The following is a 24,163-nucleotide window of genomic DNA, read 5'->3' as shown; positions in this document are numbered from 1 at the left end:
CCCATGTGTGTTTTCAGCGCCCTCGGCGTCTGTACATGACCACAACAATCGGCTGCACGGCTTGCAGAGCGGGGGCACACATGCAGAAGAAGTGGATGCACTTGATGTGCTGTGACATGAGTCAGTGGTCGAGCTCCTTTTGTTGCTTCTGGAAGAGATCTGAAGACGTGATGTTCATTTTGCACAGTGGCTGGTTTGAAATGATGATGTAGAAGGTTTTGCATCCAGGACTCATCCATAGTTAATGTTGTGTAACGGTGATATGCTGCTCTGCTGTTTCAGCGATGAATACAATAAAATGGAACCGCAGAAGCTCAGCGAGTGTCTCTGCCAAAGGAAGGTTTTCATCCTCATACACAAGCAGAAGATATATTTGCTTTTATATGGAAGTTTTAAACACTTAGATTATTCAAAACAAAGGAAGCAATGCCTGTATGCAGCTCCTCTTCACAGCTTCCAATGTTTATTCTTTAAAAATAACCGCTATCCTTTTATTGATAAAGAATCATCCCCATTATCAGGGACAGTATGCATCTCTGACCTGGTTAACTCGAGGGAGGCAGGTATTTATATCTATATTGCTGTGAGAGGCGAGGTTACACCTGGACATGTCGCCTGTCAATTACAGGGACACACAGAGACACACAGAGACAGACAACCTTTCACACTCACATTCACACCTACGGGGAATTGTATAGTCACCAATGAACCTAACGAGTTGGATGTCTTTGGACTGTGGGAGGAAGCTGGAGGACCCAGAGGGAACCCACACATGTACGGGGAGAACATGCAAACAACATGCCTGTTATGTCCAAAACGGGATTTGAACAACCGCGCAGCCCACAAATACAAACAGCTAGTGTTATTTGAAACAACACAATTCATATTTAATCTGGAAAGTAGACAGCAGTATTTAAAAGGTACTGTACTGTACTATATTACCTGCAGTAGATGGTGGTCAGCATGGCCCATGTTTAGAGAAGGCGAAACAGAAGCTAGGCTATGTATCTCTTTAAACAAGGCCACGAGAAACATGTACTTTAACCACTTAAAAAAGTCCTACATAAACATTTCAGTTTTAGTTTATGCTCAATATTTTCACCACTTCCCCTTGATGTCAGACAGCCCTTTTCTTCAGCACTGTTTTTATGCGCAGACTCAGCACTCTCTGCAGCACATGTAGAATCACAGCTGAGCCAATCTCTGACCCATCAGCTACAGTCTGAGACGATATATCCTCTGGGATCACCGGTGAACGTGCCGGGTGGTAAGCGATAAACGACTTCCTGTCAAGACTTCCTTTTCCGCGTGCTGCATTGTTACAGAAAGAGAAACCGTTCTCTTGTGATTGACTTGTTATTAACGGGTCTTACCTTTGCCCAAATTTCAACATCATGATGCAGATTTGTAAGAAGTAAAAACTAAAGCTTTGTCAGGTCTGTCCTCAAGAGGAGAAGAAAACTTTTAAAATGCTCGTTTGTTGAACGGAGGTCGGACTGATCTGATGCATTCCAGGAAGTCAGAAAATCTGAATGCTGAACGGCTTTCGTGACACACTGTCACGGGAATTCATCTCAAGTTAAATGTTAGATGTAGAACAGATTGTTAGCTGTTAGCATGCAGATGTCTGTTTATAGAGATTAATAAGAAGCTAAATCGTCGTCAGATCACGCTGATGGGAGCCGGGATGGCATTACGGCGGATTACGTTCCGCCTGCTTTTGCTCTCCTCACGGACTGTTTTTCCTACATACGCTGTAGCCTGCTGATACGTGATTGGTCAATATTACTTGGACTGCAAGCGGAAACCAGAACACTTGTCTTCCCAGAAATCCACATCCCTGACTACAGATTCTACTATGTGGACTATTCTACTATGTAGAATCTATAAATAGAGTTTTGGAGTCTCACTAACGTGAACCGGCTGCTTGTAGCTCTTATGTATTGTTACTTTTCCCTCGTTCAGCACTACTGTATTTAAATGTGCTTTTCACGGACTGTTTTTCCTGCATACGCCGCAGCCTGCTGATACGTGATTGGTCAGTATTGCTCAGACTACAAGCGTACTTCAAACGAAAACCAGAACACTTGCCTTCCTGGAAATCCACGTCCCTGCATACTATGTAGAATCTGTAACTAGAGATCACAGCTGAGCAGATGCTGCTCCACACTAAAATTATCTGACACTTTATAATAATGTTGAATATTCTTTTAGAAAGCAGAGAACCTCTGAAGTCATATCAGGGTCATTCAAGCTAAAAAATTAACCTTCTGTGAATCTGTACATTTTTTCCTCTCTTAAATCTGTATCAGTTTATAAAATCACATATCGGTCAGGTCTATATAAAGACTGATGTAAATAAAGAGCTGAGATGTGCCAGCCTAAGATGAAATATTATGACGATAAACCTGAAAGCCTTTCTGTTCAGATCAGGGACCTACTGTCCTCCACGCACAGGGATTTACCTGCCATCTGCTTCTTTGCTCACTTGATTTTTCTTCCTTTTTCTCACACATGCTGTACTCACTCAGACACAAGTGTAATATCACACCAACACCCAAACACACACTGACACAAATAGAAAATACAACATATGGTCTCGTGCTTCTTGTTGTTAAACTCTGGTAGACATTGTGAATGCAGTTTTGTTGTCATCTGTCTGACATCAGAGACATGATTTATTCACTACTTTGTACTTGTATGTGTTCTATTTTTTGTCTCACATTAATAAAGTTTAGAACAACTTTTTTTTCAGTTAATCATTTCGCAAGACCTGAAGTTTATCTATTAACTTTTCAGGATGATTTAACCCCAGGTAGGGAAGCATAGACTAATATTTGTTTGTTTTATTATCATTATTTGTGGCTTTTAAAGAGCTGCACAGACATCATCAGGCTTTGGGATATTTGAAAAAGAAAACTTAAGTTACGTAGACTTCAATGAGAAAATAGCAGAAATCGGTGAGGTAAATTGCACAGGTGGACTGTATTAAACCTTAATATATTTTGTTTCTTATGGTACAAGATATTCAGAATCTATTCCTGGTGTCATCCTGTAGAATCGGCTCTTCATTGACACGTTTGGATTTTTAGAAAGTGGTTCAAACATTGTGAACACTTCAAGGTCAAAGCCGTGAACAGATCAGGATCAAAGTAAGCCCCATTAACCTCCATAAAGCTTTCAAAGCATCAGTTCGATCTCTATTAAATCTCTGTATAATATCATGCTCTGTGAGTCCCACATTTCTGTGTGTTGCTTCATTCCCGACACTGACATTTGTCTGACATCTTAGCCTTTAAATAAATTTTGCACTAACGTTAAGGTCAGACATGTTTATTTAACCAATTTATATGTTAACCTGAGGAACATGGTGACTGGAAGAGAAAGACAGGATGATGGAAGTGTTTTCTGGCGGGACTGACAGCGGTGCAGAAATGTGTCAGCAGTGTCTCATGGTGGAGTCAGTCATTTAGACCCCAAAATATGTATGTATAAACAATGTATAAACAATTAATTAACTTGAACAGTTTTTCCAAATAAAGAGTAAATAAAGGATCCATTAAGAATCCAATGAAGGATTAATTCAAAATCGTTGTTTATGAGATTCAACGGTGTGATGATTTCACACATTCCAAAACTAAAGACCACTAGTTATTTCAGCTTTCTCATCTTGTAATAAATAACATCTAAAGAGTTAAAGTATCAGGACTGGCTCTCTTTTCTGAAACATTAAACTACCTTTCTTTGTTTGTACAGCATGATTAAAAAAATAAAAAATAAAAAAACATTTTCTAAGGACTTTTAACATCAACATTAAGTAAGTAGTGAAGTTGCTTATTATAATTTTACATTTAACAACAATAATAATGGCATTACTAGACCTTCATTTGTGAAGCAACTTCAAAACATACCAAAAAAGTGATATATAACAGCAGAATAATAAATAATTAAATAAAGTTACAAGATAAAAGCACTACAAAAAATATTACAGAAAGCATACAATTCAAAAAAGTATATAATACGATATTTAAATAATAAAACAATAGGATCAGGAATTCCGTCGCTTGTAGGATTCAAATGTTTATGTGCGCATGCGCTGCCTAATTTCTCCTCAGAAGAAGAAAGCAGCCAGTAGTCGCTCACTTCCTGTTTACGTTTTCGCAAATGACGTCACGTGGATAACACTTGAAACGAACAGTTTCAAAAGGGAAAACAGAGGATAACTTGAGAAACAACTCTTTAATATTCTCGTGACGGCTGGATTTAAGTTTATTATATCTTAGCTAAATAGCGGAGCACCGGGGAGAGTGGACGACCCGCAGGTTCTGTTGTTCTGCTTTTATTTCTGCACCGAACAGAGAGTTAGCCGGGCTGCTAAGTGTCGCTAACGTTAAGTAGGTAAAAAGCTAGCTGGGGGCTAGCTAGCGACTGAGCAACAGAAACTCAACAGCTCTTCATCATTAAGCAGAGTTCTCAACGTCTGACAGAATGGAGAATAAATACAACCTCAAGAGTCCAGGTAAGATCTCTATCTAATGTGTTTTCTGATGTTCTGCGGCTGTCAGTGAGTTTGCTAACATGACAACTGAAACCACCACTTCACTGTTTACATTTCATATATAACATGTAACTATTTTAACAAACCTCTTTAAATTAAATCACTTACGTTAAACTTACATTAGACGATTATTGAGTACCAATGTCCACTCGATTTGTTACTGTGTGTATGTGTACTGTTTCTGGTGTGAACTCCATTGGTGATTTCAGTACAAATACATTACAGTACAATCAATTCTGCTTGCATGTCAAATGCATTGACAAGGCACACTTCCTGTTCAAAAGGAGGACGTGGAACTGAGTTATGTGACGCTACACTGTATTTAGGACGTGTAGCTGCAGCTAATGACATTTATCAACTGGTTTCACAGGTTTATTTTTACAAACAGCAGAGATCAGGATTTTGTACACAGAAGATGACCTGCAATTGTATTAATTTGCAAGAGCTGAGTTATACACAGTAAATCTAACATCAAGTGATTCACAGGCCGTATCAAAACTCAGTTTTTAACAGGAATGTACTGTTAACTGGTGATTATTGTAACTAAGATGAAGCTCCTGTTTGTCCTGTGTAACTTTATATTTGGCAGCAACACTGACAGGCTTTCCTAATTTACATTCACACAATTTAAGGAAGCACACTATTTACATTTAGGTAGCAGGGGCTGGGACGTCATTAGAAAATGTTAAAATAATATAAGTCATGATAGAACTTTTGCCCAAGATGCATGTCACACCCATTAAATAAATACTATATGTTACTCTCTAACTATATAAAGAACTACAGTGTAAGAATGCATGGAGCATTTGCAGCTAAATTTCCACCAGCACTCCTTCCCATGCAGGTGTTACCAGGCATAAAGTGTTGTAGGATACACTGACAACGAGAGTTTAGATTGCATCAGCAGACACAAAGATCTACAGGTAAACTAATGAAAGCACTGAGTTCCTGCCACGTATCACAAAGTACCTGCTGGCGAATTGTGTGAGCTCAGTGTTTGCTCTGCTGGTCTCTTTCTCCAAGGACACAAACACACACACACACACACACACACACACACTCACACACACAAACACACACATTAAACATGCAGGTGCTCTGTACCCACAGGAAAAGCTGATTTGTTTGTTCAGAGCCGTTGGTTTGGAGCAGTTTCAGTTTTAATACTCAGAGGTTCAAAATCACTGTAGCTGATCTTGCTGGAGTTTCCCTTTAATGCTCAAGTTAAATCACACAAACCATGTCCTTACTAACAGTTTAACACAGCAGAATAGTACTACAGTTAAAAAGTTAGTTAGCATAAATAATTGCATGTACACAAGATCAAGTATTGCATATTACAGGCTGCAGCTAATGATCAGTTTTCTTATTAATTAATCTGCCTGTTAGTTCCATGATTCATGTAAAAATGTGGTCCTTAAAACAGCCATAACTATAACCCAGTTATCCAATGTGACATCTATAAACAGCTTGGTATGTCCAAAACTCAAAAATATTCAATTTAGTATTGCATAAAAAAAAAAGTAAAACACTAAATGCCCAAATTTTAAAACATTAAACTGGTGATTTTCTTTTCAGTTTTGCTTGAAAAACAACTTGTTGATAGATTCCTCTTGGCTATTAGAGTTATAGTTTCAGCTCTGTTGAATATCCCAGCGTCTTAGACTGCAGAACCTTACAAATGAAAACACAGGTGTGCTATTTTTTTGAGACTGCAGGCAAATCAGATTTGTTTATCAAATCAGATATTTAAGACAACCTGTCCTCACTGTTCTCTGCAAGTGATCAGATCAGAGTTGTGTGTCCAGACATCACCAGCCAGTCTGTGAGAGTTAATGTGGTAAAAGCATGTATCTGTAACAAAGTACGCTGGAGACACAGAGGCATTAAAATCATCTTTTTGGTTTGAATCATTAATTATCCTCTCTATTGATTTATCAGTTATCAGGTTGCACAAATAACAACACAAGTTTGTATTTTGTGTCTCTGAAAGTTCTGTCCTTTGAAGAGCGTCAGCCCTGCTGTGACGATGTGTGTCTTCTGTAATGTTAGTGCATTATGAGGCCGTATAAGCAGTGAGTGACATACTTCTGTCAAGTTGAATGAGAAAGGGTTAAACTGCTCTTTATTATTCTTGATGGTTTTACATGTGGTCCTTTAGATAAATAGTGATTGTCATCACTAAGAGAGTTCCAGTATTGTCGCTTTCAAAGGTTTTTATCAGTCTTACTCATCCTGCGGGTAAAAGATCAGTGACTCAGTGGCCTGCAGTTAAAGGGGAGAAGGTGGTAGCTTACTGTGAGGCTGCAGGTTCGTGTTCCCAAGTTTAAAGCCTCTGGAAAAAGGAAAAATGCACATGTATGTGACAGCTTGAGAGTCTAATAAACCATTCAAAAGGGCGATGCCAATCGCTCTGCACGCAACAGTGGCACATGTGACAGTCAGTGTGGAGTTGCAATATGTTTGAGTTGTTTGAATCAGAATCAGACATAACGGGGCACTGGTTTAGCCTAGTGGGTTAAATCGCACGTCCAGACGCTACAGTCCTCGATGCAGCGGCCCTGGGCTTGAGTTCCACCCTCGGCCTCCTGCCGTGTGTCATCCCCATTCTGTCTTACCCTGTTTCCGACACTATCTGCTGTCCTCTCTCTCTAGAGGCATAAAAGCCCAAAGAAAAAAAAAAGAATCAGAAATATTATCTGAAAATGACCTATTTTAACTGCTCTCTGAATGCTCAGTTACAAAATGTTTTGCTATCCATATCATACTTAGCAGTTAGGGGACTCAGCTAATGTAGCATGTGTATGCTATTTGTTCCCAAAGCTATGAATGCTATGCTAAATGATTGCTCTGTAGCAACATCTGCCGCCAGGAATCGATCATTAACAGCCCGAGCTGAACTCCTGCAGCCGTAAATTAAGAACCTGGTCGACACTCAAACCTGGAGCCGTCAATACTTGGCCCGCAGAGGATGCTAACATGGATGTAAACAGGTGGATAGCTGCAGTGTGACTAAGGAAAGTGGACAGTAGTTAATTAAAAAATGTTGTAATTTGGAGTGAAACTAGTTTCTGATTTTTAAAGATTCTTTTTATATAGAGTAGACCTACATTACATACTTTAAAGGGTATTGTTGTGAATTTCCCGTGCCTTTAAGCTGACCCTGGTTCACTTCTCAGGGGTCATTTTAGGCAACCAACCAAAATAAACCCTGTGATAAATCTACCCTTCTCTGTTTGTACTCCTGCCTCCTGATCTGCTTCATCAACATCTCCTCTAAAGTGACCTCGTGTCACATTATGGTGGGAAGGTTTCTCCACCTTCAGTTTGTCTGCTGGTAAAAACTTAGCATTCCTCCCTCACACCGTGGATGTCGGTAGCTTCAAATGAAGCTTGAAGCTCGTAGCACCCATGAGGTTGAATGAGAAATACAGTGAATGTTAACAGGCTGACATTTTATATAAATATTTAATTTAAAAATGAATGTAAACGGATTCTGTGTCCTTGTCTGAAACCTTGAGTTTGCAGCTGTTTCTGTTTTGACTCCTGCGCACGTTCCTGAATTGCATAAACACTGCTGTAAGGTATATTTTAGATTTCAGTCTGGTGTGTACAATTACCTCTACCTACTCCACCTTATTGGACCTTATCACAAGTGACTGGCATCAGTAAGTTAAGGAGCTGACTCAAAAAGGGATGCAATTAATAATCCTCACATTGATGAAGCTGGAACCTGCAAGTGTTTTACTTTTCTGCTTGAAAAATCATTAAAACTATTAATGGATTATTGAAATAGCTGGTTTTCAATGGAGAAGTGGACTGAAATAGCTTGGAATTGATTAATTGTTGCAGCCCTAAAAGGAGTGCGATTTGTCGTCCTGAATTTACCCCTCAGCCGGAGAATTGCTCAGACTTTGAAGAAGTCTTTTCTCTCCTCTGAGCTCTTTCACATCTTTAGAGTCGGCTTGTTATTACGCAATAGAGCCTTTTCTCCCCTCTGGACCCACTGTGAATCATTCCCAGTGGCCAACACACCAAATATGTGTTACATAAGATGATTTTACATACGAGGATTATCAGCGTCCCGCCTTGAGCCAGTGACCGGACCTCTGCTCACCCAACAGACGCCAGAGGGGCTCGTGTGGGAAAGGGCTTTTCCTTGTCATCTCTGCTCACTGTCACTGGAGGGGAAAAGCCAAAAATGGGCACAGGAAGTGAAACGCAGCAGGGGGGGAAATGGAGCAAGGGAGCGCCTGTGGCAGTGCACCGAGGCACTGCAGGGACCGCAGCGCTAAGAGGATGCTGTGCTGGGATCTGGAATGTTTCCCCATCATCTCCTCTTTTATAATCTACGTCTGTCGATAACGCAGGAGGTCGTGTGTCATACACGGACAGTTATTCCTACAGGGGGAGAGTTTACTTGTGGTCTGGCATGTGACAGGAACGAAGGGTGTATGAGTCTATTGCTATTGAATAATTACTTCAAGTAAATATCTATATGTCAACTGAAATAACTATTAACATATTAAAACATATTTTCCCTCCTCAGAATATATTAAAGAACAAAACACAGGCTTTATCTCTGCTGTGTATGAACTTTAGAAATAACTGTTTATGTGTTGCTAAAGATTTTAAAGCAGCGTAATTCTGCCACCACCTTTGTTATTGTGCTCCTTTGTCTGAGGCAAGAGAACATTCACTACACTGGCAGGTATACAGTACAAAAAAGCCTATATTAAAAGTACTGATTCAGTCCAACTGTAAATGGGCAACAGAAAACCCTCATAGATTTCATCTTCTCTTCTTCCTCAGCTATCGAGCTAGCTAGCTACCTTATCAGAGGGAAGCTGAGGTTTCATCTGACTGGCTAAATGCTGTGAATACATCTATACATGGGTCTATATGATTGGGTAAAAGTTTTGCATGCTATAGTGAATTCATGGCACATGTACATGAAATTATTTTCTAAAATTGTGGATCAGGCAGGCTTTTGCGATATGTTTGTCGGCATGTTCATGTGGGGATAAGGATGACAATGGGATCTGTTTTTATGCCACCGTGGAAGCCGGAGGGATTGTGCTTTAGGGTCTTCCGTCTGTCTGTCCAGCCCATTGTCACTGATCTTGTTTAAACACCCTGAAACTTTGCTGTTGTAAAGATCTTCTGTGCCGCCAGTTGAAGATGTTTGGGCAGAATCCTCTAAGAATCTGTAGCTTCTTTGGAGCAACATCCATATTTAAAGCATCGTCTACTGTCATGGCTACAGCCATCAGAGTCAGCTTTACTGGCCGAGCATGTGAGCAAATCCAAGGAAGGCGACTTTTGTTTCCGACAATGAGCCTAAACACTAATGGACACAAATAACGCTTAACAAACTCAAGTTAAATCAGTTTTATTTTTCTCTAGCACATCACAAATATGCCTCTAGGGGCTTCTCAGTCTGTACAGCTAAGACCTCCTCCATCCTTAGACCCTCAGCTTGGCTGAGTAACGTCTATTAATGGGCAAGGTGGAAGAAACGGCACAGATTACAGACGTGAAGTAGATGTTTCATGAACAATCATGATGACAAAACTACAGATATATTGTATATGTGCTGTTATTGTTAAATAATAAAGAAAAGCAACAATCCCTTACAATACATTACATTTTACCTGACCACTGCTCATTTTTATGCAGATGATACTGTTATCTGTTGCTCCCCTTCAGTTGTACAAACTCTTCTATTTTCAGTCTGCCTTTGAATTAGCCCCCCTCCCCCCTTTTTAAATCAACTTAAATTGCTGTTAAATGCAGACAAATGAAAAAGGTATGCTTTATTCAATAGCGGAAAGAGGAAACTTCAAAACTTTCAAAGATCTTTTCGGCTCAACAGGTTAAAATTGAAATGGTTACATCGTCCAGCTGTTAGCGTTGATCAGAAAACTCAAGTCACATATGAAGATGAAACAAAAACTAAGTTGTTTTTTTTCTTATGCCTCCGCCGCGGCGATAGCTGTGGCTAGAAGCACTATGTTTTCAGTTTGTCCGTCCGGTTCGTATGTACGTACATACACGATATCTCAGGAATGCCTTGAAGGAATTTCTTAAAAAACTCAAGGATGAACTGCGTAGATTTTTGTGGTCAAAGGTCAAGTTCACTTTTACCTCTCAAAACACGTTTGTGGCCATAACTCAAGAATTCATAACTAATTCATATCCTAATTATGACAAAATTTCACAAACATTTCTTATAATTTAAAATGATGAAGTGATGACATTTTATACCCAAAAGATAAAAGGTCAACTTCACTGTGTCAGCATCATGCTTCATGTTGTCACTCCAATCCAGTTCTTATAGCTCTAGACCCCAAGGTACTTTTCAGTTTCACTTCCTCTCACTGGATGAAACCAGGACGGGGGGGCCTCCTGTTCCTCTGGTTGCTCCTGCAGCATATTTCTCACTGGAATCATACATGTCACTGTAGTATTAACTTCCATTTCGCCAAAACATACACTAAATACCTTTTAATAACTCCAGCATCTAGAGTCTACACAGAGGCATACGACCGCAAAGCAGTAATTGTAGTTCAGTAATAAATCCTGTTTTTCCCTCCAGGCTCTTGATTTTGACCATTTTCTGTCTAAAAAGTACAACCATGTTAAAAAGTATGCCCTCTGCTCTCACAATGTTCTATAGATGTGTGTCCCCAAAATTAATCTGCATTTGATTTTCTTTCGATTGACTAATCACTTGATTAACAAATCTCGGCATCCATCCAGTCCTATTACGGACTCAATACAGTCTGAAGTTCTGCAGTCCTCTTCTACCCTCCATGAGACAGTTCAGGCCAGCTTCATTACGTATGCAAGAGCTACCAAAAGGCCAATCCATCTCAGAACAATGTCTTTAAAGCTGGACGCAGCTGTAAGTGGTCAGCATTGAGTACAAAGAATGTGTCCAGGAGATTGATTATTCAATCAGGAGCTGCTGAACCTCATTCCCTAAATGTAAGAGTGAACTAACTACTTCATCTTGTGCCAAAAACCCTGCAGGAAGTGTAAACCTTGTTCTTGTTACATTTATATCGTGCTCGATCTTGTTTCATTTAGTCAGCATTTATAAAGTGCAACCGTATTATACAAAACCCTCCCCAACACACACACACACGCTCCAACACTCGCAAAACTTTTTACTTCAATCTGACAGCCATTCAGAAGTAGGTCTGCACTGTTAATCGAATATTAATCCCGATCAGGATTTTGTCCTGCCACGATTAAATAAACATGACTGACGGTGATATCGACGTTTAAAGTGCTCCGCTTGTAGAAAACTCTGCTGCATATCAAATCAAGCGCTCCCTAAATTAATAGCCACTCCTCCAGGGGGCGATGGAGAGGTTTGGGCTTCACTTTTGGGGCAGCAGGCATGTCATGTGATGAACGCCTACCTTGCAGCAGCAGTTTAGAGAGGAAGAGTAAACAACAGAGACGGTCGAGAGAAACTAAAGTCGAATGTGTGGAGCAGAAGTTTCAGGTTTAAGGCGAGTGATGTTGAGTAGAAACAATAATCTGCAAAGAGTGCATGAAACCTGTGTCTGCGCCGCAAAGCAACACAACTTGTAAGATCTATCCTCCTAAAACTTGTTGCTTCTAATCATTAGTTGAGAAGACCAGAGTCAACTTCTAGCGTCGTTATTTAGGTCAGGAATCCTTTATTGTTCAGCATTTACAAGGTTTTTACTGATGTCTCCTCTCCAAATTAGGGATGTACACTGTAACCGGTTAACAGTTAACCGACCACTACAAATTTTAACCGGTTAATACTACAAGTTAAACAGTTACATAAAATGTTGTCTTTTTTTAATATACAGTACATATATATTTGAGAAACACACTATTTGTTGTCGTTAGCTAAGCTGAGCCTGAGAGGAGAGCAATATGAAACGAGCAGTTTAACAGTTAATAAACAAAGCTTTGTTGCATATCTCTGCTCCCATCACTGCACAGTCTGAGCGGGTATTCCCCACGGCGTGTCTCACAGTCAACAAAGTGCGCGACAGACTAACCCCACAGCATGTCCACATGTTGCTCTTTCTTCACTAAAACCAGCAGACAAACTGTCTCCTACATATTGAGGACTGATGTAGGCCTGGCCCTTTTATATAAAGTTTCCACAGCCTGTTGTTAACGTGTCGACTGTTTCTGAGCAGAAACTAAACTTAATATTAACACATGAGGCACAGCAGGTAACTCCTTAATTATTTAAAACTCCAGACACGCCGTCGTCAGGATCGGACAGGATCTCATGTTTATCAAAGTTCTGTGTGCTGACTATCAAAGAAAGGTCGGCTGTAAATGTTTACTTCTTGTTGCTGCTGGATCACACGGCTGTACGCTCACGTGCAACACTGGACAGTGTATTAATATCTGTGGGCACGATTGTCGGTGCCACAGGTAGTTATGTCTGAGGATAAAAATACATGTACCTCTTAGTTGCGTGTGTTTATGAGAGTATTAGAGAGAGCGTGCATCAGAATGAGCGTGCATGATGGAGAGCTTGTTGTCAGTCTCCAGCTGTTCTTTCTAAAGAAAGCTTTTATCCAATCTAAAAAGTACATTTTAATGTTGTCGGTAAACAGGTTATTAACCGTTAAGAGTGTCGGTTAACCAGTCAAAAAAATAATCATAAAGACTTTGTTACTAAAACTGGTAAAACACTGATTTTGTCCATCAGACAGCCTGACAAGTTAAATGTCCTGATCGCTATAAATCTTGGTCACAATTCTTCAGGGGACTCTCATCCAAAGGTTTATGTTACTATTCCTAAAATATCTGTATTGATATCTGCCTCAGAAATCAGAAAAAAAATAAGCCATAGTTAAAAAATAAGATCCAAATTTGAACAAGCTATAACTGCCGTTAAGTTGAAGTTAATAACCTGACATGGGAGATCAGATGTCGCCTGCAGAGATTAAGAATAGACACCAGTTTATCTCCTTCATGACCTGAGGAGCCCCGGCCCGTGTGAGCTGCCACAGGCCCTGCCATCGAAGCTGGACCTGGTCCCAGGAGATTCTGGTGGATGAGGTACTGAGGGGCTCATCTCTCATCCTGAAGTGCCTGTCCAGCCCTGATAGCCCTATCACACATCTGAGCGCTCCTGATTCCTCTCTGCAGGGCACTGATGGATCCCCCGAGTCCGAAATCATGACTAACTGGTGGCCAGGAAGACGGAAGGGATGTTTTAACCTAATGGCTTCTGGATACAGCTCTCTCAATCTTCTAACACTCCCACCAAAGCTTCTCCCTTTTATCAGTCTGACCTGAAATGTAGAGAATGTGAATGAGACAAAGAAGCAACACCTCTCTCTCTCTAAAAGTATACATCCTGCTCTAAGTAGTGTCCTGCAGTAACAACACAGCATCAAAGCTCTGAAATGACCTCACAGTATAAAGTAAAAATGTCCCTCTTAAGGACGTTTCTAGCAACTGTTTCTGTGCTAAGCTAACTGAAGCTAACCTCATATTTGGAAACTATTAAACTGAAATAATTGGAACTTCAAATCAAAGAACAATGTCGTGAAAATAATGAACAGTAACTTTGCTCCAATGTGTTAATCAGTTGGATGAGGAATGTCGTTGCTGGTCGTCGGCCATGTTGGCTCCAAGTTCTCCTTGTTGGGTCAAGTTACCCTCTCTTGTCTTCTTTGGATTGATATGCCTGAAAAGTCTTTCAGGTATGATAAGCACTGGTGGATATGCCAAAGACTCGTCTTTTCCATGATTTATCGTCCCATCCGCAGACTGTATAAAAAGATGGCCAACATGACAGCTCCCTAAAAGTGAAGCCAAACCCTCTCTAGGGCCCCCTGCTGACTGGCTGCAGTATAGGTCATAAAGCCCGCCTCCTCTATGTTAACAGATGGGACATGAGTCAAACTAGGAAATCAAAATACACGTCAAATACATTTTTCTCAAACATGGTTTCTGTCATTATAGTTAGTTCTTATCATGCTGATTTATGTCAGTGTTCATTTTTCTGAAGAGTTTATTTGTAATTAGTTATTTGATGCTATAAAAAGGGGTTGTGACCTCATAATTGACAGCTCTGTTGACAAATCGGGCGCCTCCAGCGTTCTGTTCCCGAGTAGCAGAGTAGAGGAGGGAACAGAGTAGAGGAGCTGTATTGTTTGGTAAGTTAAATGCGTGTTTTGGGTAGAGGAAGGGGCGGGACATCGTTACCGCAGCTCTGGCTCCAAATGACGTCACCAGCGAGGCAGTGCCCGCCTCAGGGGTATTTTAGTTTTACAATGAGAGTAGAGGGAGATGCATCATCCATCTTTATATACATTGGTCCCATTGAGTGAAGATGAACGTTGGCTTTATGTTGGGAAGGCGGCGTGCAATGATGCAAACCAAAAATATTCAATAATTCCACTCAAATACATTAAAGTATAAGTTGCAGTGTTTAGAAATAGTAAGGAATAGAAAGTAAAGATATTTGTGTTAAAATGTAGGCTGTTCAAGTAAAACAATGTAAAGTACAGATGCCTAAAAACTCTAAGTATTTTTTACCTCATTACTTCCCACCTCTGGAGACATATTACAGTGTGAAGGATGCTGCCGCTCTCCTTCACACTGTGGAGTCTGTTGGTCCTCCTCCTCACAGCCATTATGGGTACCTAAATGTGTCATGTGCTGCTGCAGTGTGAAAGACGACAGATCTGCTGGCGTGTGCCAAAGCCTGCTGGGTAATCGTTGAGGAGACCACTTCTTCCTGTGCTGTCAGGACAACTTAAGCCACACATCAGGCTCGTTGTCACCACAGGCAACAGGCATGTACCATACCCAGAAGTTAAAGTTACATTATACAGTACACGGACAGACGTGTAGTAACCCTGAGCCTTACTGCGCTGTACTGTATGTTCCAGGCCGCCCACACAGGCTTCAACTAACAGAGAAGTACTTAAAGGGCTCATTTTTATAACTGATAGTCAAATTTCAAGAGCTGAATTTAATAATACATAATTAACAAGGTCATAACAACATGTAGAGATGGAGTTTTTAGTTGGGAACTGAATTTGTCAGATATAATGACCACTGTCGGTGGTAGATTTGCTCAGCTGTAGCTAATTATCCTTAATTTTGTGAGTTGTTGGGTTATTACGCACTCTGCATGCTGGCGTCAGTGCTATTTAGTAGATGAGAAAAAACTGCTGGTGTTACTTTGAAGGGGAATTACAGTATTTTAAAACATGTGCCGTATTGTTACATATTTTGTAATGTACAAAAAGTCCTGGAGTTGCTTCAGCTTCAGCCTGCAGCAGGGAAACAGTCTGTAATGGCTGCCGTGTAATGCTTCTGCTTGTTATTCCAAGTGTCTGACATCATTACAGAAAGATCCCTACAGAGGTAGACCTTTTTGTTTTTTTTAAACAGCAAACAGTCGTTACATTCCTCTCTTTAAAGCCACCAGACTCCATTGACAAAAACAGTGATTTGACAACAGAGAGTTCCTGGTCTACTAGTGCGGTGATCAGCTATTTTCTAAAGCATATTGTGTTGTTTTAGATATGCGCTTACCCTTTTAAAACCAAAACAACACAACAATCCATGCAAACAAAACAACTGAGACAACAGTAGCCCAGCAACACTCTTGTCCTGCAAGGTAAAATTACTGTTTTTTGTCATGGAGTCTAGTGTGTTTGAAGAGAGCGATGTAACAGCTGTTTGTGGTTAAAAAAAAAATCATCTTCCTTTTTAACAAAAAAGGTCTATCTCTGTGGAGATCCTTTCTGTAATGGTGTCAGACACTCAGAATAACAATCTGAGCCTGTCAGTGGAAACACAAGAACTTTTAGTGGGTGCACTTTGATCGGAAACATTTGCCCCAAATGATTATATTGCAGCTATTGCTGCCGGCTGAAGCAATCTACTGGAGCAATTCCAAACTTGTTGAACCTTTTAGTTAATAAGACCACAAAATATGTAAAAGTAGGACCCAGAACTCTTTAATAGACAGGCTGTGTATTGATTTTGTGTGCAGGGCTTTCCTCAGGAAGTTGGTGATCCATGCGTAACTTCAACCTGATCCAGATTCTTTTGATTAAAAAAAGTGTCTCAAGTCGATGAACTTCTTCCACATCCGCTGCTGAATATGAATGATGGAGCTGTTTGTTTTACTTCTTCCTACTTGTAAAAAGGTTATTTTTTTCCAGACGTGCCACCTGCTGCTTTGATTAATTGCCACAAAAAGAACACACAGCGCGACTGATAAATCATAACCACATACAGAGCTCACTCAGACAGACCCAGACACAACTTGTCACTTGATTATTGTAGTTAATAGATGATGCTGTTATCAGTCACCTCACTCTTTGCATACACTGACTTGGAGCTTTACTATTTGTTGTTTTGATGAAGTTTAATGTAAATGTGGAATTACTGCTGACAAACACAGAGCCAATCAGGTGACCACCTTTAGAGCTACAGTTAATGAGTGCTGAAGCCACTGAAGCGCTGAGTTCTCGGTCAGGCTTTTATTGTGATATGTAATCTTGATTTGCAACCTTTGGTCTCAACACACTATTACAACACTTAGTGCGGACCACCGTCTGCTCAGCTGTGATGCTCTGCTACATGTGCTGAGAGGATTGTAAACTATGGAGTCAGAGCGCTCTCTTCTACAAACTACCTGATGACACGAAAATCCATTCCCTTTAGAAAGCTGTGTTCCCGCAAATTCAAACACGCAACTTATTCTTGGCCATGCAACTTTTGGCCAATTGCCACACCAATCGTCAAGCTTCTTTGATATTCAAATTATGAATCCCCAAAGTTCTGCAATATTGTATAAACAATGAAGGACATCTTATACTCTATCTTGATTATGTTTGGAACGCTGCATGCTAGAGACGTACTTTTGTTTTTGTTGTGAAGAAGACAGCTGTACTGTTCTAAGGAGACTCCGGTGTGACTGTCTCACTTTCATGGGCTACCTAATCCAGCCTCAAAATACAAAGTCTTTAATGACACTCTAGTGATTCCATATGAATAAATCTAATACTCGATGTCTTCTTGTAAACATTTATCCATTTCTCTGTTAGCGCCCATGAAATTAAGTAGAACAGCATAAATGTAATAAATAATCCTCTTTGCATTAATAAAAAGCATTGAATGTGCACGTGCAGGGAGAAATGAGCATTTCTAGGCTATTGGCGTTAGTGTTTTTACTCATTTTTTTGGTCACAGAAATAGACAGGAAGTGATGTCAGAAGTCAGACTGATCGCTCAGCCAATAGATGGCTTTATAGGAAAGTTGTTCCAAATCATACAGTGGATGTGTCGTGTGTTAAAGAGAAAAAAAAGCTTCAACATTCGCAACAATCGCTGAAAATGCCTGTGAAATCCTGGAGGGACAGTCAGTTACTCTTTCTGCATTAAATGTTCTGTTAAAAAAGTTTTTAAATCTGCACATACTGGAAAACACAAGTTATCTGATTCTATTAATTTAGAAATAAAATAATTTCCTCTAATGGTTTGAAGTTCAGAGTTAGTTTGCAGTAGTTGGAAAAGTTGGGCTGGTTTTCAAAGGTTTTAAATCTAAGCAATGAGCTGATGAAATGTCCCAGACTCCCAGCATGGTCTCTGCAGCCAAAGCTCTGCACCAAACGGAGGTTTTTGTTCTGAAGACAAACGTGTGCAGTGATCCAGCGTAGTTAGCATCCGTAATACCACCTTCTAACTTCAATCAGCCGAGAACATGGAGTAAACACTGGAATCTTTTAATGCAGGCGAGGATTTAACGCCATGAATAAATTCTGGAATTGGAAATGGAAAACATTCAGGTACCCGACAATAAAGGAAATGAACTACGACAGACACGCACACATTGAGCAGCCTTCATTTTCCTCCTCACTCTCAGCTATGCAACACGTGTCCTCCAGTGTTTCCTCCATCTCTATCTTGCTTTGCATTGACAGCAAAGGCACAAGACACATCACACCAGCATATAAATTGGCATTTTCAAAGTTTCCCTCCTGGTTCCACAGTGGTGGAATGACATTTTCCTCTCCAGTCCCAAAAGCAGGGCGTCTCTGCAGCTTCTGTCGAAGGTTAAAATCTCTTTTTAAGAGGATCGTCACGTCACCGTCTCCCCGCTGATTCTCCCCCTCCTCTCTTTTCAGTCTAATTGCTGTCAAAAGTTTTCTTCCTCGCTCTTCCTCTCTCCTTGGTTATTATTTCTTTTCCAAGCAGCGCGCTTCTCTTTTGCACAAAATATTTGGTCTCAGGAACAATTTGAGGACACTTTTACTCTCCAAGGATCACACTGTTGTGCTTGTGCCAAAAATTAAATGTGCCTGGCGCCTCCAGGTTTTCTGCATACAGAAATTTTCCTGGCTTATTTTCCTCCCTGCAGAGAATTTTGTTTGCTCTTAACCTCATAGGAAACTACTACAAACAAGAAAATAAAACATGAAGCATCTAGGCCTATTTGGCCTCTTGTTTTAGCAAGACATGTTTTGAAATTGCTGCAGTAGATTGCTCCTGACAGCAGCCCTGAAACAGGCTGTAATGGCTGCAACAAAATAATTTGCGGCAAACATGCCCTACCTCCTAACAGTACTTATTTTTTTCACTGACAGGCTCAGATTGTTATTCTAAGTGTCTGACAACATTGCAGAAAGGTTCCCTACAGAGATAGACCTTTTTGTTACAGAGGAAGATGATTTATTTCACCAGAAACAGCTGATCTACTGCTGCCTTGATGGGTTAGTTTGTTTGTGTTATTGCGTGTTACACACAAATTGTGTAGGATCCTAACTAGTGCTGGGTTTAAAAAAAATGATTTGTCCAATTCAAACCGATTCTCATTTGAATGACCGAATATCGATTTATAAATCCCGAGATCGATCTTTAAAATATGTATAGAAACGTTTCTGAGCGCTCCTGAATGCAGCACGACTCAGCGCATCACCCTGAAAAACCCCGGTAGTGAGGGAGACATGCCCGGACTTGTTTACTGCAGCTACTACAGAGACATCAGTGATCGCTGACAGACTCTTTTTATCGTGTGCGTGTCCATGAATATGTAAGTTAGTTTTGCACAGATGTTTGTGTTACTCTCTGTTAGCGTCGGCTTTGGCCGCGAGTGTATTTTCAGCATGTTGTTATACAATATGCCTTTCCCCATAACTCTGAGACTCTTCGTGCTGTGAGATCTCGTGGCCAAATCTCTCGCAAGTTGAAGGCCAGTTTGTTTAATGAAAACCATGAGATGCACAGACTGAAAATCTGAAACTGGTCAAAAAGTTCATAAGCTGTTTAATTCATAAAATTGTTAATATTGTGTTGACTTTCTTATTATAAACATTAAAAATTATGATAATGCACCAGGCTAGAGGTGCATTGATATTGTCACTGAAATACCCGGAAACAAATCGATATCCTTGTGAATTGGAATCGAATGGAATTGAGAAATCCTTATCGATGCCCAGCCCTAATCCTCACTATTTAAAACACAATAACAAAAAAGCTTTTTTTCAATGGAGTCTGGTGTCTTTGAAGAGAGCGATGTAACGTCTGTTTCTGGTTTAAAAAAAAATCTTCCTCTGTAACAAAAAGGTCTATCTCTGTACGGATCCTTTCGGTAATGCTGTCAGACTCTGAGAATAACAATCTGAGCCTGTCAGTGGAAAAACAAGACAAACTTTGATGGGGTGCATTTGCCCTCCAAGGATTACCTTGAAGTCATTACGTATGTCTCACAGCTCCTCCAGTAGATTGCTGCCTAAGCGATCTACTTCCATCAGCAGAAGTAGCAGATAATCTATTTACACCACAAGATATCTCCTCTGGCCTTTAAAAGCTGAAGTGTGATGTGATACAATTAAGAGCTTCATAAAATGTTCATGCAGGGTAAAATAAAAGTGTCTCTGCCGGAGAGTCTTTTGTTTTGAAGTCTAAACAAATGTTGTTAAACACACCGCCCTAAGAACACACTTATGGTGGGACCTTCCAGTTGTGGGTCAGGCTTCTCAGCGTCAGGCCGCCCGCCTTCAGCCGTCTCAGCGTTTGTGAAACTGAAATGTTTTCTGCTCGTGGTGACGGATGGAGCTCACACTGTGGAGCGCCGCAGCCGCCTGTTCAGCTGTTACAGATCACTGCACAGTTAAGCTTCCTGTCTGTTATTTAATTTGTTGGCTCCTCTGCGCGCTGCCACATGGACCAACAGCTTTGTCATATTTCGGGTTTCTGTTGAAGCTTAACATTTTCAGAAAAACTCAACAGATTGACTTTGATGAAGGTGGAATAATTGATGTGTGTGCTGAGAGCCGAGATGACACCAGAAGCTGGAATCAAACGCACAACATTAAAGGCACACGGCATCAGGCCCGAGCACGTTATTTAATCATTCTCCGTGTCTCCTCTCAAAGTTTGTATTCAAAGAGCTGCTGTGTGTCGTATCCAACAGCACGCCACAGTGGACTGTGTTGATGTCACATGCATCTTAATAGCTTCAAATGATATATTTTTTCCCATAGTACATTTTTCTTGTGTGACAATTGAAGTAGAGAATCACATTAATTTGTAATTTGACTTTAATCTTATTCCCTTAAAATAGTGAAGAAATGGTATCATGAACCCCGCATCGTGAATCGTATCGTTACATCCCTGTTTATCTTTGTTTGACATATCAGCTGTGGTGCTCCTAATTAAGCAGTGATGGTGCATTGCTGCAGAAAGACTACAGCACAAACACTTCCTCTTTCTGATATGAATGCAGCTCAGCTCGTGTTCTGTATGTTTATGAGTTCTCTTTCATTGAAACTGAGATCTTTGTCTGCTGGCAAATGTGAGTGCAGTTTTGTTTTTGGCTCCTTTCCTGTTTTTTAAACTTGGAAAACATCTCTGAGTGTATCACCCGGGGAACAGTCCCCTGAAATGTTCTTTAAATGAAAACTTGCTAAAACATGGGAGGTGTATTTTTTATCAGTTTGGGGCAGGATGTTCTAGAAAGCTGAACTTCTTCTCACACGGATCAGTTTCCACTCTGCCCCCTTGTCTTTAAAATTTAAAGCTCGAGTAAGACTGCGGGCGCTCCACGACCTTCTGCACTCTTGTGTAAACAGGAGGAGATGGGGGAGCCTTGAAAAGACACTCACACACACACACAGATTGCTCCTCTGTTCTCCTTGTGTGTCCGTGCGGGATTACAGTAGTTGCTTCACATCTTCAGTGAAGGGTGCCTCCTCGGGCACAATCACACAGAACACGTGCCCTCAAAGCCGCGTGGTGTCGGGCCATCTCTCTGCCTCGCTGCGTCTCCCCCCTGCAGCCTGCGCTTCCTCTCCTCTCGCCTTCATCCCTGTTATTTGCCCTCCCTCCTCCATCCCTGCTGCTGCTGCTGCCCTTCATCCTCTTCCTCTGTTTCATTTCACAGTCTCCATCTCCAGCTCAACACCCTCGCCGTCCGCACTCGATTGGTTTCCAAACCAATTTTTGCCTCCATGAATACCTCTTAGTTCCGCTTTCCTTTTCACAATTACTTTCCAATTTTCAGCCGGTCCTGGTGCCTCTCTCCGCGGCTGGTAGCTGATAGCCAGAGCTCTTGTAGCCGCACAGAAGAAAGAAAAAGCAGGAAAATGACCTTGATGTCCGAAAGCAGAAAGCCTCCTCTGAGCGTGCGGTGTTAACTCTGAAGACTGTGACATCAGCACCTGCTGTCGTGACTCATGACCTTGTGTTGAAGCATGATGGGATATTTAACCCTGGGCTTTGCCTTCAGTGGACTCTCCTCCTGTTCTCTGCAGCCTGGTAGTCATCGTCACATCAAGGGGCATGTTTGTGTCCTTTGCTGCCGGGCCATGAGTAACACCCACCCCACAATCATCATCATCATCATCAGCTGGACTTGTGTAAGCTTGTCTTCTCCTGATTGATGAGGCTGTGTGTGCAGATTAACCCATCGGGCCTGAGCGTGTTGCAGGCTGGGTCATGACACAAGGGTTAAACCTAGCAGATGTTCCTGAGAGCATGTTATGTCTGCACAGGAACATAAAAACATGCCGTCATGACTTCAGATTGACCCCTTAAAGATGGATAAAAAAAATAAAAACCTTGTTTACTTCCTTTCAGCCTCGAGCCTTCAGAGAGTTCAGCTGCGTTTGGAGCAGCCTGCAAAGCTATGAGCTCTGCTCTGTGAATCATCTGCTCATCTTTAACCATCTTTAAAATCAGCGCGGTTATGTGTCCGTACATTATCAAAATGTACAGACACCAGGGGATACATCTGGATACACACTGGGGGGGTTTAGATTGGTCTGATACCATTTAACAAACTACATAAAATATAACAAAGTGAGACAGCTTATCAGAGTCATTGTTAGAAGTGCACAAAAACTACATCATGTGATAAAGAAGCTAACCTAGATTAGTCGTAAAGTCCTTTTCTTTCTTCACTTCTTTCTAAACTTTAACCTCTGAAAGTTCCAACTTTTAGGAGAAATTAAGTTAAATATTTACCGTTATCTAAGTGAAATGCCTCGTTCATGAAAGAGGCACGACAAAACCTGGAACAGCTTGTTCCTTTTCTTATAATTAATTTTATAGTTGGGATGATCAAACTAGCACAGATTCTGCTCAAACCACTACTGTTCTGACCACGCTGAAAGATTCTCATTAGTCTTTTTATATGTTTAACCTTTATTAAACCAGGAAGTCCACTGATATTTGCAAGAGAGACATCAACAACACAGACTCTGAGCACACAGGGGAAAGAGATTCCATTTCATACTTGTTAGCTTGCATGACAGTTTAACTGGAATTGGCTTCCAAAGATTGGAGGGAACCTGCCGCAAATGTTTGTTTTCTTAATCATGTTGCGGGTCTATTATCCTGTTGTGTTTTTTTTAAATGGATAGAAGTCAGAGAAATGTCCCTCCTGCACCTGTGGGAGACCATGCACATTATTAAAAGCATCTCATCCTTCCATATAAAACAATGAACATTAAAGCTGTAATCTCAAACATCTCAGACCGGTCCTCTTTGGCGGCACCTATGGTGATAAATGGTAATTGCATGAGCACACTTCCCAGATATCTAGACAGTGCTGCATGTGTGGCTCCAGTTGTAACTCTTTCCTTTTTAGACTGTTTGCTTCATCTGAGCGTCGAGTTTGTTTCTTTTTCTTTGGATTTTCACTTATTGTTGAAGTTGTATCTGTAGTCATCCATCTTTTCTTTGTTTGTGCAGCCATAGTAGATTACTGTTTACTCGCAACACTTGCAGAGAGCAGCTCCGCCTACCCTGATGGAAAACATGTCACTAACTGGGCGCCGCTTGTGATATTTTCTGTGAAAGTCGCCACAGACATCCAGTCTGTAACACTGCAAATGCAAAGGCTTTCATCAGTGGGCCATAGGCTCAATCACCATTGTGTTAGCTCATTCAGCGAACGATAGTGACTTAACAGACATTTAATTACATGACAATCTTCCAGATTATCGCTTTAAGAACATTTAAAGTAGGGGTTGGACAAAATATGAATGCGTAAATATATCATCGTCCTGACTCGTGTAATACAATTATCAAAAGGCTAGTGCCAAATATCCATATTTTAAT

At 40.8% G+C, this 24,163-nt stretch overlaps 1 protein-coding gene across 1 annotated transcript in view; it reads left to right on the top strand.

Annotated features, from left to right (window-relative positions):
• Positions 1 to 4,169: 4,169 nt before the first annotated feature.
• The window catches only part of ube2j1 (ubiquitin-conjugating enzyme E2, J1), a 50,020-nt gene continuing 30,026 nt past the window's right edge, over positions 4,170 to 24,163 (top strand). The window contains exon 1 of the mRNA XM_069657301.1: positions 4,170 to 4,519. Coding sequence (XP_069513402.1) covers positions 4,489 to 4,519 — 31 coding nt within the window. The 5' untranslated portion in view covers positions 4,170 to 4,488. The remainder of the gene's footprint in view (positions 4,520 to 24,163) is intronic.

The sequence above is a fragment of the Semicossyphus pulcher genome, unplaced genomic scaffold (genome assembly GCF_022749685.1).
Source record: "Semicossyphus pulcher isolate SPU_LCO1_2020_fin unplaced genomic scaffold, fSemPul1.0.p SCAF_11, whole genome shotgun sequence".
Classification (NCBI taxonomy): Eukaryota; Metazoa; Chordata; class Actinopteri; order Labriformes; family Labridae; genus Semicossyphus; species Semicossyphus pulcher.
This window is presented reverse-complemented; position numbering and strand designations above follow the sequence as displayed.